The sequence below is a fragment of the Magallana gigas genome, chromosome 2 (assembly GCF_963853765.1).
Source record: "Magallana gigas chromosome 2, xbMagGiga1.1, whole genome shotgun sequence".
NCBI lineage: Eukaryota > Metazoa > Mollusca > Bivalvia > Ostreida > Ostreidae > Magallana > Magallana gigas.
In genome coordinates, this window is record NC_088854.1 from 4420946 (window position 1) to 4436523 (window position 15578).

Consider the following 15578-nt stretch of genomic DNA (forward strand, 5'->3'; position numbering starts at 1 on the left):
ACTATATTTGAAAATATAGACGGTAAAAACCTTTTAGAAGGGGTAGGGTACGGAAAAACCTTCATTTCATCATCTGTGAGAGGGTTTTGAGGTATAGGTTTATGTTGCGTATTTCTTAAAAGAAAACTTGAAAACAATTCTGCTAAATACAAAGAAAAAGAAGAGTCAGTCATTGATTCTTATTTATTTTAATATATCAGTAAATAGTATATGCATTATAAGATAGTACTTTTGTGTTCAAAAAATTTGTCATTCGAGATGCATCCTTGTAGCACTGTCATCACCGATCACCGTTAAAGAATCAGTACATGACGGATTGATAATATATAATATTATAAAATAATAAAAATAAATAATATTTTGGGTACATGCGTACATGATAATATGTATTCAGTTTGATTCTCTTGGAAGATTATGCATCGTGTTAATTATTGTATATAAGAGTGCTTTTACAGATACATATTATAAAAACATCTTTGTATGAAATAAACGTTGATCTCAATTACATTGTAGTTTCCTCCATTTTTGTCTTTGTGTTAGTTAACAATGCAAAAAGAAGCTTGTAAATGAACGGAACGTTTGTGTTCTATTTTCCTGGATCTCCGCCTGATACAAGTACGTCAGACTTCTCCAATATAAAAACGCGGCAATGATATGTGAAGATAAAAGTTTATCATTGAGGTATATGCATGATATGTAACAGAGAGAGAGAGAGAGAGAGAGAGAGAGAGAGAGAGAGAGAGAGAGAGAGAGAGAGAGAGAGAGAAGGAGCGACGTTAAAATGGTAAATAATGTTCAGATTTATTACTGAAACCAGACTTAAATAGAAATAACTCTTCATACTCCACATTGTTGCACAATTAAGGCGAATGTGTCCCGGGTTTATACATACTAAGGGTGAAACACAGCCAAAATACATCAGTATACATTTTAGGGTTTTTATTCTATAAAACATTCAAAATAAATAAGCAAGTTGATTTTCACATTTATGCAGTTACATGTTTTACTCTGTTTTTCCATTCGTTTTATTTTCAGTGTCAATCTTCTCTTTCTCTTATTTTGATTTTTTTTCAAATCAAACAACCAAAAAGTAAATATGTACTGATATCAACCACAATTCAATGAGTAATTCAGCTATCTGTAAAGAGAGAGACATTTCTTATGACAAAAATAATGTCAATATTGTAAATAGATGAGTTAATTAGAGTTAAATCATAATTCAATGGCACCGTGACCCATATCACTTACTTAGTTTTCAATAAAACTTACTTTTAAAGTCCCAATAATTAGTAAGAGGGCCAGAAGCAGGCTTACATGGTACTCTTCAATGCCTACAACGCTTAGCATCCTGATCGGGATCATGCAGTTCTACATAAAAAATTGTTCAGAAAATGTTTTTTTGTTTAGAAATTTTCTTATATTCCTTATATATCAAAGGAATACATTCAATTGTTTTAACGACCAAACGTTATACCATCTCATTCACAATTTCATCTTTCCATCATTATAACCAAGTAATTTTTCTTTAATTATATCTATCAATTTAATTTCATCGACATATCTACTACCTTGCATATGATTGCCATATAAAAATATTCACAAAACACATAGTATAAATTTACCGATTTAAAAGTCCCAGGATTTACAGAGGAATGACAGAATGTTGGTGCACTTCCATAATTGTCCTCCGAGACATCATTGCAGCAGGTCTTTGGGATCTGGGAGGATGTTGCATGACATGAACCTGAGGTTGTACACCATGGAGTGCTGTCAAAGTCGTTGGTCGTTCCTTGAACTTGGTTTATACCACAACAGTCGTACTTCAAAAAAGTGGTTATTTTGAAAAAGCGATATGATTATTGAACAATTAATCTCACGTACTTTAAATACATTGAAACATCGTGGTTTATTCTTTTTAACATTTTTGAGTATTCTTTAAATAACAAAGATTTGTAATCATGATATTTATCCGTCCTGAATTTAAATATCTTACCTCAATAAAGAGCTTATTCCAGCTATTCGATATTTCATCACTACTACTGATATCATCAGAAGTATAATGTTTCTCCAGCCAAATTGTCAGATCTGATTGTAATTGAACATAATTCTGAAAATCAAATCAACCTGTCAATTTCATTAAATCATTCAAAGTATCTAAAATAGATATTCAATCGATATTAACTTCTTTTTTAAAATTGTATTTTGCTGCAATAATATTCTTTTATAATAATTCTGTATGTGGATTCAACTTAATCTTTTTTAATTGATAATATAAACACAAATCGTTACATTTCTTCTAAATAAAGATAAATGTGTTGTATAAAGGAGATCAATTTTGTACAAGACGACAATAATGCTATGTTTGCTCATTTAGGTCCTATAATAGATTTTACAAGGAAAATATGTCATAATAAGTTAATAAACCACTAAAAATTTCTTCATTTAAAAAAAAAATACAATTTTGCAGTAAAAGAATGCAGCTTAAATTGCGTTTATGTAAAGGCAATAAGAGAGTGACGGGAAGAAAAAACAGAAATATGCATGTCAAATGTGAATGATAACTAGTTTTATCAAATCAGAAATATAGATTTCATTCAATCTTTTGTATCAAAAATAAATTTTCTTAGAGCCAGGTTCCTTGTTAATTGGTATGGTGTCACTCAGTATCAATTTTTATATAGTATGTTTTTATTTAACAATTCAGTATATGCAGAAAACAATCTAACATAGTATAGAATTATACAAACCATATTTTTTTCCGCTGTTTTTGAGTTAAGAATATCATTATATTCCATGATCATGAATACCGAAAATATTGCAACGAGCGGAAGCTGAAAAAAGGGTAAATTTAGCAATTAGATTATGAATCATATTTTTTAAAATAAATTAACATTAAAAATGCACAAATTAATGTAAGAATTACTTACAAATGTGCGTACTAGCAGTTTGCATATTGAAAACAGCAACGGGAAAATCAAGATCAAGAGGGAAAATATGAAGTCAACAGCCAAGGATGCTATTCCCAAATTACGCAGAGTTGTAGAATTATCCTTTATGTCGTGGTATTTACAGGGAAAATCATAGTTTAAACTGATTGATTTGAGAGCCTTCTCTAAATCACATGATTTAGCCCTGGCAATTTCCTCGCTTAATGATATTAACACAATAGTTGCAACCTATAGAAAATGTAACAAATTATGAACGGCATTAGGAATAGATAAATAATAGTATTGAGGAAATTTGACCTTTCTAAAGAAACAAAAAAAATATGAACGATTGAAATATACCATAATTATGCCTTTAAAAGCCAATATGATGGAGGATGCTTTGCCTTCCATTGAGTTGTTCTTATTCCAAATGTATTGTTGCTGAAAGTTCAATGATAGTTTTAAAAAGAGAATGATTGCTGAATAAAAACAGTACCGCTCAGATTTCCATTCATACTAGTTTGCATAAAAATGCTTTCTTATATTGATTTTACTTTTTCTCGCCTTACAAGGGTTATCGCACTTTTAATGTATATTATCAAGAAATAGAGAGTGCTCTACTTGGTTAGTTAACGTTGGTGTCATCATTTGACCAATGAAATTAAACGCGGGAATTCTAGCGACCATCTTTGTTTAGAAAGACGCGCTTATTCACTTTCCTTCAGGACGCCGCTCGGGTAACACCTTTGAATACTGATTCTGTTCCTTTGGACCATTTCTTTAAAAATTAATTACCTCCTCTCCACCTTTTCAGTGTTGATTTTTTATATCATTTTCTTTATTTTCATTTTTTCTTCTTTTTTCATTCATGTATTTTATTGTTGATGTACATGGCTTTTTCAGACCACAAGGAATTTGTTTGACGATATTACATAACGATTCTCGATACAGCCAATTAATAAAAGTCATTTTTGTATATGATTATTATTTACTATTCCGAAATTAATTATAATTACATCATGTTAAGATCAAATGCAGAATTGTGACATAATTCAATTAGATTTCAATGGTAGTATTACGTAATATCAATTTATAATACTTTACGCAGTGTTACACTGTTATGTAACAAATCAAGTCACGCTTGTGGAAAGAAGCAACATATGATGTGTCTTGTTTTGTTTATATATTATGTATTGAAAGATGAATCTGATGGTCATACGTCGAGTAAACTACATTAGTTATAGCCCCTTCATACGGAATCAATTATGTATGTCAACTACATAAGTTATAGCCCCTTCATACGGAAATCAATTATGTACGTCAACTACATAAGTTAAAGCCCCTTCATACGGAAAACAATTATCGATAAATAGCATTTTATTGAATATCTAAATGGGTTATCATGAATAGCTTACTACATCATATGAATAATTAATAGCTTAATTTGGTCTTTTAATTGTGATATCATTTTTTTTAAATACACTTGATAGATTCATCAAAGATACTATTTGTGTGTCGAGCCACCTTAATCATATATATTTATTCAATCATTAGTCTGTAAATAATAATAGTTATCAAACATGAATTTATGAACGGGAATACTCCCGTTTGAACTTTATTGGATATTATTAGTATATTTTTATTTCGAATACAAATAACGATCTTTGTGTAAGGAACTTCAACTTTCAATCTTTATTTTGGTATCTCGATATTTTCGGGAAAAAATTGTATAGTGACATAACTTAATTTTTTTTTTAATAATTTTAATGACATATACAGAAATATCACTAGGTTTACAAACCAATCAATTCCAAAAAGTTTCCTAGAAAATAAGTCATAAATTGCATGTCTTCATAGATTTATACACCTCTAGATAGTATATTTGATTTTGGCTTTGATTTAGCAAAACACGCTCTTCATCAGTAGATATATATCATTTGGAAGATAAATCTATATAATTATAAATTGTTTGCCTATTGTGACAAATTCAACTTAGTTCTTAAAACAATACTTAGTAAGCATTATAAAAAGTTATGATTAGGATTGATCATTAATTGATTGACATTTAATTATCTATGACTGACTCATTTTCTAACTTTCCCTTGATGTTTTTAGCTCTTGAAAATATATATCTAAATCTTTCATATTTATCTTAATTTTACAATTCATTAACATGGCGTGAGATGTGTTTTGTGTGATTAAACAAAACAAAATAAGAGTTAATGAACTCTGTTAAAGGCTTTTGTGCGTGAGATCTTGTTCCTTTTGGAATGTGTATCTGGAAAATCGTTTTATATAAACATTGTGATTAAAATAAATGACATATTTCTTTACAAACTTCTATAGGCGAGACAATATTCACATGGAGCGTTAAATTCTCTGGTTTTTGCTGTTTATCGTTTGGTGTTTGTGAAAAGAGTCTCTAAAATGTCCTATTTTTATATCATTTTAGCAAAATATACACTTATGTCTGGATATGTCATTTCAGCAAACATTGTTTCTTTAAGCATACAATACTAGTTAAACAATATTCACCTGGGGTGTTGAATTTTCTTGCTTTGGCTTTGTACTAAGTGGTATTTCTGGAAGGAGTCTCTACAATGTAAACTTTTGAGCGTTATTTCTTAAAATATACACTAATGTGTTCAAATGTCATTTCAACAAACTCTTTTTCTTTAAGCGTGTGCTATTCATATGCAAACTCTTAAAAGTGGTAATAAACAATATTTACCTTGGGGGTTGCATTTTCTTGTTTTTGCTTTGTACTAACTGGTATATCTGGAAGGGGTCTCTACAATTCAAACTTTTGAGCGTCATTTGTGCAAAAAGTACTTTAAAGTCTTTAGATGACTTTACACCAAGCTTTAATCTACGTTCTTAATGACTGTAAGTTGCCTGTTATTGTCGAGAAGTATTGCACAGGTCTGACTTTGTAACAAAGGAAATCTTTAAACAATGATGACGAAATGCTCGCTTTCGAATGAATCAACTTATTTAAGAGAATTAACTTCAACACTTAATAGTTTACATACTTTTGGTTTTATATCAGCAAGTTCTGTGACACCTTTATATTAAATGGTAGAGTTGAGGTAAGTATTTTTAAATAAAATACAATGTGAAAAAATATACAAGAACTAAACAAGGTTGAAATAAAATATGAAATAGCAGTTTGAAACAAGAAATATAAACAAAAGTGCTAATACTTTTAATTAAATACGGGGTACAAAAAAATGCAAGGACTTTTGAAGTATCTTACTTACTTAGCGTCATATAATAACAAAACTTTAATTTGTAGGCATAAAAAGCAATAATTTTCTCAATTACTTGAGCTCACAAAATTAAAAATATCCTTTTATATCGAGATTTTATTCAGATTGAAAAACTGCAAAAATAAGGCAACTTTTGTGGCATGGAAACAATAAATTATATAATATCGAAAGTCTTATTTTTAAAAACTTGGGCCTAAAATAGAATACATGTAATACTTAAAGATCAAACTGAGTATTATTATGATATTTTATGTATCAAATTATAATGGGATATATTGTTTATTTGAACAGACATCGTTTATTAAAGGCAGAAAAGTAATAAAACTATGAGATCAACTCTGAAAAACACCGCTGAAAGCTGTTAGAATTCCCGTTGATGAAAATGATATGTAAAAAGTAATTTTCGCATTTGTGTCTTTATTTTATAAAATTTTTAGGTGGTGGAGACTGTGATTCGGACATCTCAGGAGCCCGAAAGAAATCAGAATATTTGTAAACATTTTGCCGAATAGTTAATTTCTGTAGAATCATCAATATTGGTGTGGACTTAAGTTAGTGGCTTTTGAGGGTGCCCACGAATTACCAACCTATACAGAATCATTTGTTTAATATTTATTAAAATTATCCCGATTGCACTACCATCGAATATGCGTCCCCATAAACCAGGAAAATTTTGGCTGCCATCGAACATTGACCAATACGAATAAAAATGATTTCACAGCATGTCTTCTTACGTTCAAGGCTTTCCTCTTTTGTGAACAAGGAAATACACATGGCTAATTTTAAATCAATTGTCAGCAAATAGGATACCATGTAGTATAGATTCATGTTTGTATACACTGGAAGATACACAAGACATTAATTATGAAGTAAAGATATCGATGAGGCGATTTCATAAACTGCACATGCTTCGTCATGAAGTCGTGTTTACACATAACCGGCTCTGTGGTGACAAATTACGCTGATTTTAAAATCGGGTAACAAAAATCCCTTTTAAACAACTGCAATGAAACTTTACATATCAACGAAATAAATGTTTGTGCATAAGTTAATGTGTTAGGTGTGACTTTCGTGAAACTATAAGACAGACGGCGACATACATCCAAGGTAACGCAGTTCCATATTGCACATAAAATCATCCGTTTAGGTCGATGTCTTATCATTTTGATCGAGAGTCTAATGCAATAAAAGATGGGTATTATTGTAGTCATTAAACATGTTCCTTAATACTAGAGTAGACTTCCACTAAAGCACCTCTCCCTCCAAACAACGAATAAAATATAGCTCTTGAATCTCTTCCAATTTCTCTAGGCAAGTTAACATTAGCTTTAAATTAGACTTTTCTTCTCGAAAACGTGACACTCAAAAAGGATATTACATTCAAAAATCAAATACAAATATCATATTTCGAAATTATAATTGATATCTTTATTTGTTGTAAAGTAAAATTTTTTCGTTTATTAGGTTAAAATACCCCGTTATTTGGCCTCTTTAGTTTGAGCACTAACAAATAATTAGTACATGGTGTGATTTTATTGAGTGACACCTTTTAATGTGTCAATTTGAAACTTTCCTAGACTTTATCAGGTGTGGTGTGAGAATTTTAAAACTCGTATTGCAGATAAGGAACAACAACATTTACTACCAAGAAGTTTCAGTATTTCATTAATAAGTATGTTCTTGATTAAGGAAGCTTCTTTCTCAAACATCTACAGGTTTTTTTAATTATTTCATACACTATGTTAAAAATTAAAAAAAAAAACAAACTTTTTATTACATATAATAAGTTTTGAATACCGTTATGAAAACATATAGTCAGTATTACATAAAATGTAAGACTCCATCATGCTTACCTAACCGTAATAGCTAAAATATATCTAGGAAACATTTCTTCGAAGCTAACGACGTCAGACCATAAATAAGTCCCAGTCCACAACTAATTAATAAAATAGTTTGGTTGCTTTGAATGAAAAAATTTACTACAAGGATAAACCTCATCTGCATTTTACAAGTCAAATGTGATATAATAAAGATTAGGACCACAGCATTTTTATACTCAATGATTTCATAATGATATCAGATACATAATTTTACTTAAAAGTGTCAAGAAATTGTGAAAGTTTTAGATTGGTGTGATGGAGTTTTTTTAATTCTTTATGTGCAAGATAGATGATGATGATGATGATGATGATGATGATGATGATTAAGGGATTAGATATTGAAGATTATCAAATATATCCTTTAAAAGTAAGTGACACGTATACTTATCACAAAACCTCTCCAATCATGCCATGATATGAGGGTAACAGGTAATTGAAATTCAAATGCAACAAAGTTCATTTGTTTTTTTATTTTTAATTTATTCAGCAAGACTGAGACTTTTATATTCATTTTGAAGACACAAAAAGACTTAAATCTAAGTGTATTAGAATTTCTTCCATATATTTTTGATATAAGAAAATGAATTAGATACACGATGAGCATGCAATCAAACATTTTGAAACTTGAATGTATTAATATGGAAAGAAGAATATAGTTCGGATTAAACAAATATCTCTTTTTTGGAGAATAATGAATAAATTTTTGTACACTTTGGTATAAATATTTCTTTATTAAAGAAGAAACTGCTTGGCGTTAGAAATTGGGGGATGTTGCCATAGTTAGATATTGAAAAACAAAAAGTACTTTCTTTATAAATGTGGTTCAGACTTTCTACGAATGCTCTTTTATCACAATAAAAATGTTTTCAATGTCCAAGTGTTATAATGTATTTGATCTGCATCTTTAAAAAGTATTCTATGAACTACGTTGTTGACCCAAGAAAACTAAAAACTAAATCACGTGTTAACTGTGTTAAAAATGCAAAAAAATAGTAGGCGTTTTACAGGCTGAAAATAATTCTTACGGTAAAACAACTCCTAACCTCGATAGTGTGTAACTTATTTTTAAATTGTTAAGAAGAAAAATACGACATATATTATAAAATAGTGGGTATTGATATAAGGGAGGTTGTCAAAAATAAATTTTCAGATGTTTGTTATCTTTTCTTTTTCATTCGTCTTGTCCGTGCTTTGTTTTGATTACATGCCATTAAAATATCCTATTATACAAATGTTTTGCTCAGGATAGTGTAACACATATTTTTGTTAAAGGTCAATACTTATATTTTCCAGCAGACACTCATAAAAGATGAAGACAGACATAGTATCAGCAGGCATTAAAAAGCAATCAAAATTAGATTAAATTATTTTATCAAAATATGCCATATATACCTTTACATTTGCCATGCCTAGTGCTGCGTTCTTTAGTGCTCTGTTGGTTATAACGAAATGCTATCATAACAACATCCTGTTTAAAAACTATGAAATATATTTACATGTATCAATCAATGCAAATTAAAACACGATATCAATAAAAACATTTATCAAAGTTAAAGGAAATCCATACAAATTAAATTACTTTTACATCTCTAAATCCCATGGTTTGTTAACTGTCTCGGTGCTTTGATGATTATTACAGTTTCCTTTTTGAAAAATTCCTTCTTAGGGTAAAAGAGGATCAATTTGTTATCAAATTTCTTTTATTTCATTATTATTGTTGTGAACAACTTGTCTTGTGAGAGACAGACAAAGGTATTTTTTGTTATATACTGCGTCTTACAATGTCTCTCTGCACATCTTAAAAAAGTAAACAAATTTCATTCATACACAATAAAAAAAAAATTATAATAATTGAGGAGGTTGGAAATGTAGTTCATTTGTTTAAGTTTGTATTCAAAAACTAACCTTTTTTAAACAAAAATATTGTTTTCATATCTATCTATATTGGCATAATGTGAAGCATGAGGACATTTTTGGTCTCTACAATATATTTCAAATGATTTCAATGAATTCAAATTAGGTTTCTGAATTTCTGTTTGCATACTTTGAGTGAAATATTTCTAGGTATGATTCTTTTTAATCTTGAATTTTTCATTCCTAATAAGAAAAATGTCAGATACATCATTTCATATATATATATATATATATATATATATATATATATATATATATATATATATATATATATATATATATATATATATATATATGAATTACATGTTCTGCAGGAAAGACATCCATTCCTTAAACACTTTTTGTAGTATCTCTATCCCACACTCGTAAATTTAACCGCAAATCTCTGTATTTCTTGATTCAATCTTAACAAATATGTTTTAGTCCTGAAATAATTTAGTTGATATGAAATACTAGTACTGCAAAAAGCTTATATTTGTTAGAATACTTGCTTGTTAAAGTAATTTCCACTATTTGATATTTGATGTTTGCAACTATCAACCGATAAAGGGGCGGGGGTGCAAGAGTCGAATGAATCTCGAATAATCAATACCCTTGCTCCCTAGGAGCCACAAATTGTAAAATTGTATATTTGTAGGCCTGTAATGGTCACTTGTCAATGAGTAAAAAGAAAGTTTGTTAACGAGAATTTTGTGAGATTTAAAAGCCTTCACTATATGGCCATTTTATATAATATTATATATTATTATATACTTGAACCCACTTTATCTGAAGATGCTTCCATACAAGTTTCAATTTTTTACAAGTACCAATAATTTTTAAATAGGTGTAATTCCTTTTTTAATAGGGTGTTGCTCTTTATTGTAATAAACTATAGATTCCTTTATCAAAAGGATGCATTGTGCCAAGTTTGGTTTAAATTGACTTAACGGATCTAAAGAAGAAGATAAAATGGAACGTTTATGACGATAAAAACAGCGACAATTTTTTATCACAATATACTAGATATGACTATAGTTTTCCAATTTTAAATATGGATGACAACCATTTAACTTTTCTAATTGTGATTTTGTGCACAAAAAACATTTACATTAGATATATATTATGTGATTACCATGCATAAGGCAAACATAAATAGAGAAAAAATAAGATATTCTACCTTTTTTCCTGTAAATCGTATTTGATATTGACTACTAATAGTACAGATTTTTTTATCAAAAGATTCTTTTTTCAATTTCTACTTACAGTTTTTGTTCATAATTTCTTCCGCCTAAAGCCAATGCATTGTATAACTCAGATCAAAATCAATAATGTACCTGGACAACTATCAAACCCTATAGTGCTGTTGATGTGATTAAGAAACTGTGCATTGGTGAAAGTAAATAAAAGAATTAAACAGGAAGAAAATTAAGTAACAAATTAAACCTTTGCCAACATATTTAAAACAGGATTTGTTGAATAGTAGATAAATAAACTGTTTTAGCAACGTATTATATACTCAAAGACTCTTTTACAAGTAATGAAATCGCAAAAATTAGATAAAAGCACAAACCTTTCAAATGAAACATATTGTCCAGTTTATATCTTTTGTGTTTCACTTTGTATTTACAACATTTTTAGTTCATTCTGTTGATTAAGTCCCTAAACGAAGTATCATAATTAGTAATCATTTTTTAACTGTAATTCAATTATAACAAATCATTGTTTAGATTATTTACAATGATCAAAAAGGTATACGTTTTAGTTTTCAAGTGAAGAATAATATCTTCTTTTAGGCATTTCTAGTTGTTTGTAAATTTGAAATTTAAAATTAAATTGTTTGTAAGTTTTTAAAACGATTTTCAATTTAAAATGCACTCTTATGATTTATTACCTTCAGCTTACATTTCCTATTACTTTTTTCTGAGGCAATATTACCACACATGACATCGACATTCATTATCTGGATCTTTACACTCTTAATTGAATAATTATAATTTATATCGTTAACAATATATAGAAGAGTAACTCGGGTGTATTACTCTTAATTTCAGGTTTTGAGAATTTAGTCATGTGACACTTATTCATAAAAATATATTCTCATCAAGAATTAAGGGGTTTTTTTTTCAAGGAACATCATTAAAATGATGTATTTTGGTATTTATTGCATTTCGAATGACGTAAATATGTTATTTAGAACACATTACAAAGTGGTGGCCTTTCTTAATATATCACTTGGCTAGTATCTAATCAGTATAGATATGACACCTTGAAACACGAAAAAAAAACATGATGATCATTGACTTGCAATTTTAAAACCAAATCACCTCATATTATAGCACTTTCAACACGTTGATGATATTCTAACCATGGATTGATAGAGAAAACTCATTCTACTGTGTCGATGCCTAAATTTATTATTCTTAAGTGAAGTTTAGGATTATTAGATATTTTTGATTAAATTTCAAAAAAAAATATCAAATCAAGCAATAAAAAAATAAATGACTCTTTCTGAAAATATCATGAAAATTTTTTAAGTTGTTTTGATGCCAAAAATGATTCACAAAGCATTATCAAATTAGGATAACGAGGCAATCTTAATTATTGTTGGTTTTTTGGTAGATGACAACGAAACAACAAAGCTTTATAATATCTTCCTCTCGTTTATTGCATTCAGAATTTACAAATATAAAATAATCTGTAGAGTTGAAAATTTATAAGAAACAAGTCAATCGTTGAGAATGTCTATTAAAGAGAATGCTTTGTCATACTGTTCAGTTCTATCTTTTTTACATCAAATGAAAGAAAAAAATCTGTTTCAAAATTTTGCTATTATGCTATGATATTATGTATTTATACTTATAACTATTATATATATATATACGCCCACCCTCCAAGGGAGACAGTCCTTCAGTTGTTTATATACCAAGGGTTTCTAACATGGACACTGACTTTGACAGATGATGGTGAAACCCTTTGATGTATGTGGGCCAGAAAAAATCACATGCATATGTATGAATAATGTTTCTGTGTATTTACGATGATGCACTGTAAATTATCAATGCAAGATTTTTTTCCATTTTTCCTCGATAAACACATATAAATGTAAAGTGTATATGTAAAATCTTTATTTCATAAAAACATGATATATATCGGGTATGTAAATCTTTTTTACAACATATATTTTCTTTCTGATAAACACATAAACATGTACAGTGTACATGTTACATTTTCATGTCATAAAAAACGTGATATATATTGTTAATCTTTTTTCACCATTTGTTATGTTGTGTGGTAGTACTGATATGTTATTTTCGGAAACATGTTATTATATTCTTGTTTGTAAGGTATTAATAAATGGTAAAAAATGAAAAAAAAGTTATTGTTGAAAATTGGATCAAATTTGTTTTAAAGGGTAATTATGTGCTATTTGTTTTATATCGTAAACAACTTGTAAGATCTTTCGTGAAAGTAATATGTGGGGTTATGGATTGTATCAAATTGCAAGTTTTCCTAGTACTCAGTGCATAAATATCAAATTTGAAATTATCATATATACTAGATGGTTTTGTTCATATAAAGGTTTATTTCTTTTAATTTTAATTCCACGTTCTTGTTGCATCTCGAGCTCTAAACTGGTTTTGATTTGTTCAGTTCCTCAAGTATCAATAGTCTTATCATTAAATAAGAGGAAATAATTACGTTTAATTTTTAGGGCAGTCTTAGAAGAAAAAACTAAATTGTCTTAGTTTACAGTACACGTGGGATTTTGAAGGCTTGTTATTTTTTAACATCAAAACGATCTTTCTGTCAAAATGTCCTCTCGTCAAATTTATATCATGCACGGACTATTGAAAATTCAAATGACATTAATATTTCAGCTCAAATTTCCATATAAACACATAGGAAAAATTACTGAAATGAATCCTAACTACAGGAAATACGCGTTTAGTAAAATCAAAACACACAGAACAAATTACAAAACTAGTAGTGCATTTACAACTGTCAGAACAATTTATAAATATAAAAACAAAATCTACATTTACAGCGACTTTAAAGGGGCATGGTCAGGATTTTGGTCAAATTCTATTTTTTCTGTTTTTATTATTTGCAGTGCTTTAGAAATGCAATTCTAATGATGAAATAAAATTTGAGAGTCAGTCTTTAAGTTTTAAGCAAGATACAGAGCTCACAAATCTGTGTCATGTAAACAAGGCTCGTGCCCTGTTTTTGTTTACATAGGTTCAATATACCAATAAAAACCTTTTTCAAGCTAATTTTTCTATCTTCTTATTCATTTTAAGCATAAATAAACAGTTCCTAACGTTTAACACATTCATTTTATGTCTAGAATTGAAATTTTCACTTCAACATTCAAAATGTAAACAAAAGCTTTGTTTACATTACAAAGAATTGTAAGCTCTGTAACTCGCTTAAAACTCAACAAATGACACTCAATTTTTGGTTGTTTATTAAGAATGCCTCACTGAAGCATTGTAAACATTAAAATCGGAAGAAAAAAAATTTGACCAAAATCGTGACCATGCCCCTTTAAATCTACTTGTGCTCAGATAAATTTTTTTACTAATATCTTCGTTGGCTTTCATAGCTTTGTCTATTTTTCGTTATGTATTTGTTTGATAGTCAATGTTTTATATTAAATGCCAAAAATTGCGATGTATTGGTTTCTTGTACGTTTCTTTTCCATCCTGATCTATAATTGACTTAGAGAAAGACAGCATGACTACATGTGCAAACATATGCAAAAGAGAGATAATTCTAGATTATATTAAATATTTCCTGTCCTCAGAAATCAAGTCCTCGGTTATCTCTACCTGAAATATCATCAATTATCAACTCCCAATAGCAACCACATTTACTTGTATAACATGATGCTAAAAAAGCTAGAATACAATGAAAATCGATGCATTTACTTCGAAGCAATGAATCAAAGAAGGCATGTTCAAAAGTAAATGGTTTGCGGTAGAAATATCAAATTATAAAATGGTTGTATTGCTGCTATAAAGTTATTTGTCACATTTTTTAACACTATAGATAAATGTGGACCTCTTGTGCCCACAGATGAATATTTTAAACACCCGGATTCAACAAAGTATAATATTTCTTTTTAGATTTTTGGAGTTGTTTTGTATAAGAATATAACCTCGTGTTAACGAATAGTTGATGTTTAGTGGCACAAAGCACAAATATTAGATCTCATTATAAAAACACATACAGAACAACATTAAAAAAAAATAAAAATTAACATATCTTTATGCAAATGGTTGTATGATAAGACTTTCCATAAATAAACATGAAAATATTTTACGCAATAAAAAGATGTAAATACACAAATCCAGGTACAGTCATGAATAATTATTAGCCCATCTCCAATATAATAATTAAAACTCTGTTTTTGATATTTTCCGAAGATTACATTCCTTTTCAAATAAACAACAATAAAGCACTTATTGTTTAAACGGTTACAATCAGTCAAAGCATTTATCGCCAAAAAAACAACTGAATTTTTTTACAAGAACGATAAGTAACAACAATTTCATACAATGTACACTGTGTTTCATTGGTATATATAGGTTTTGATTTCACGA

General features: G+C 28.8%; 1 protein-coding gene across 1 annotated transcript; it reads right to left on the reverse strand.

The window, feature by feature from the left end:
* Positions 1–922: 922 nt before the first annotated feature.
* On the reverse strand, positions 923–9508 carry LOC109617614 (uncharacterized). The gene is made up of 10 exons (XM_066074630.1): positions 9469–9508; positions 5659–5718; positions 5463–5522; positions 3288–3368; positions 2928–3176; positions 2748–2831; positions 1994–2107; positions 1623–1820; positions 1270–1368; positions 923–1138 (listed from the first exon to the last, which is right to left on the reverse strand). The coding sequence occupies exons 1-10, from the start codon at positions 9481–9483 to the stop codon at positions 1076–1078; spliced, it is 1023 nt and encodes a 340-aa protein (XP_065930702.1). The 5' UTR covers positions 9484–9508; the 3' UTR covers positions 923–1075.
* Between the last annotated feature and the right edge of the window lie 6070 nt (positions 9509–15578).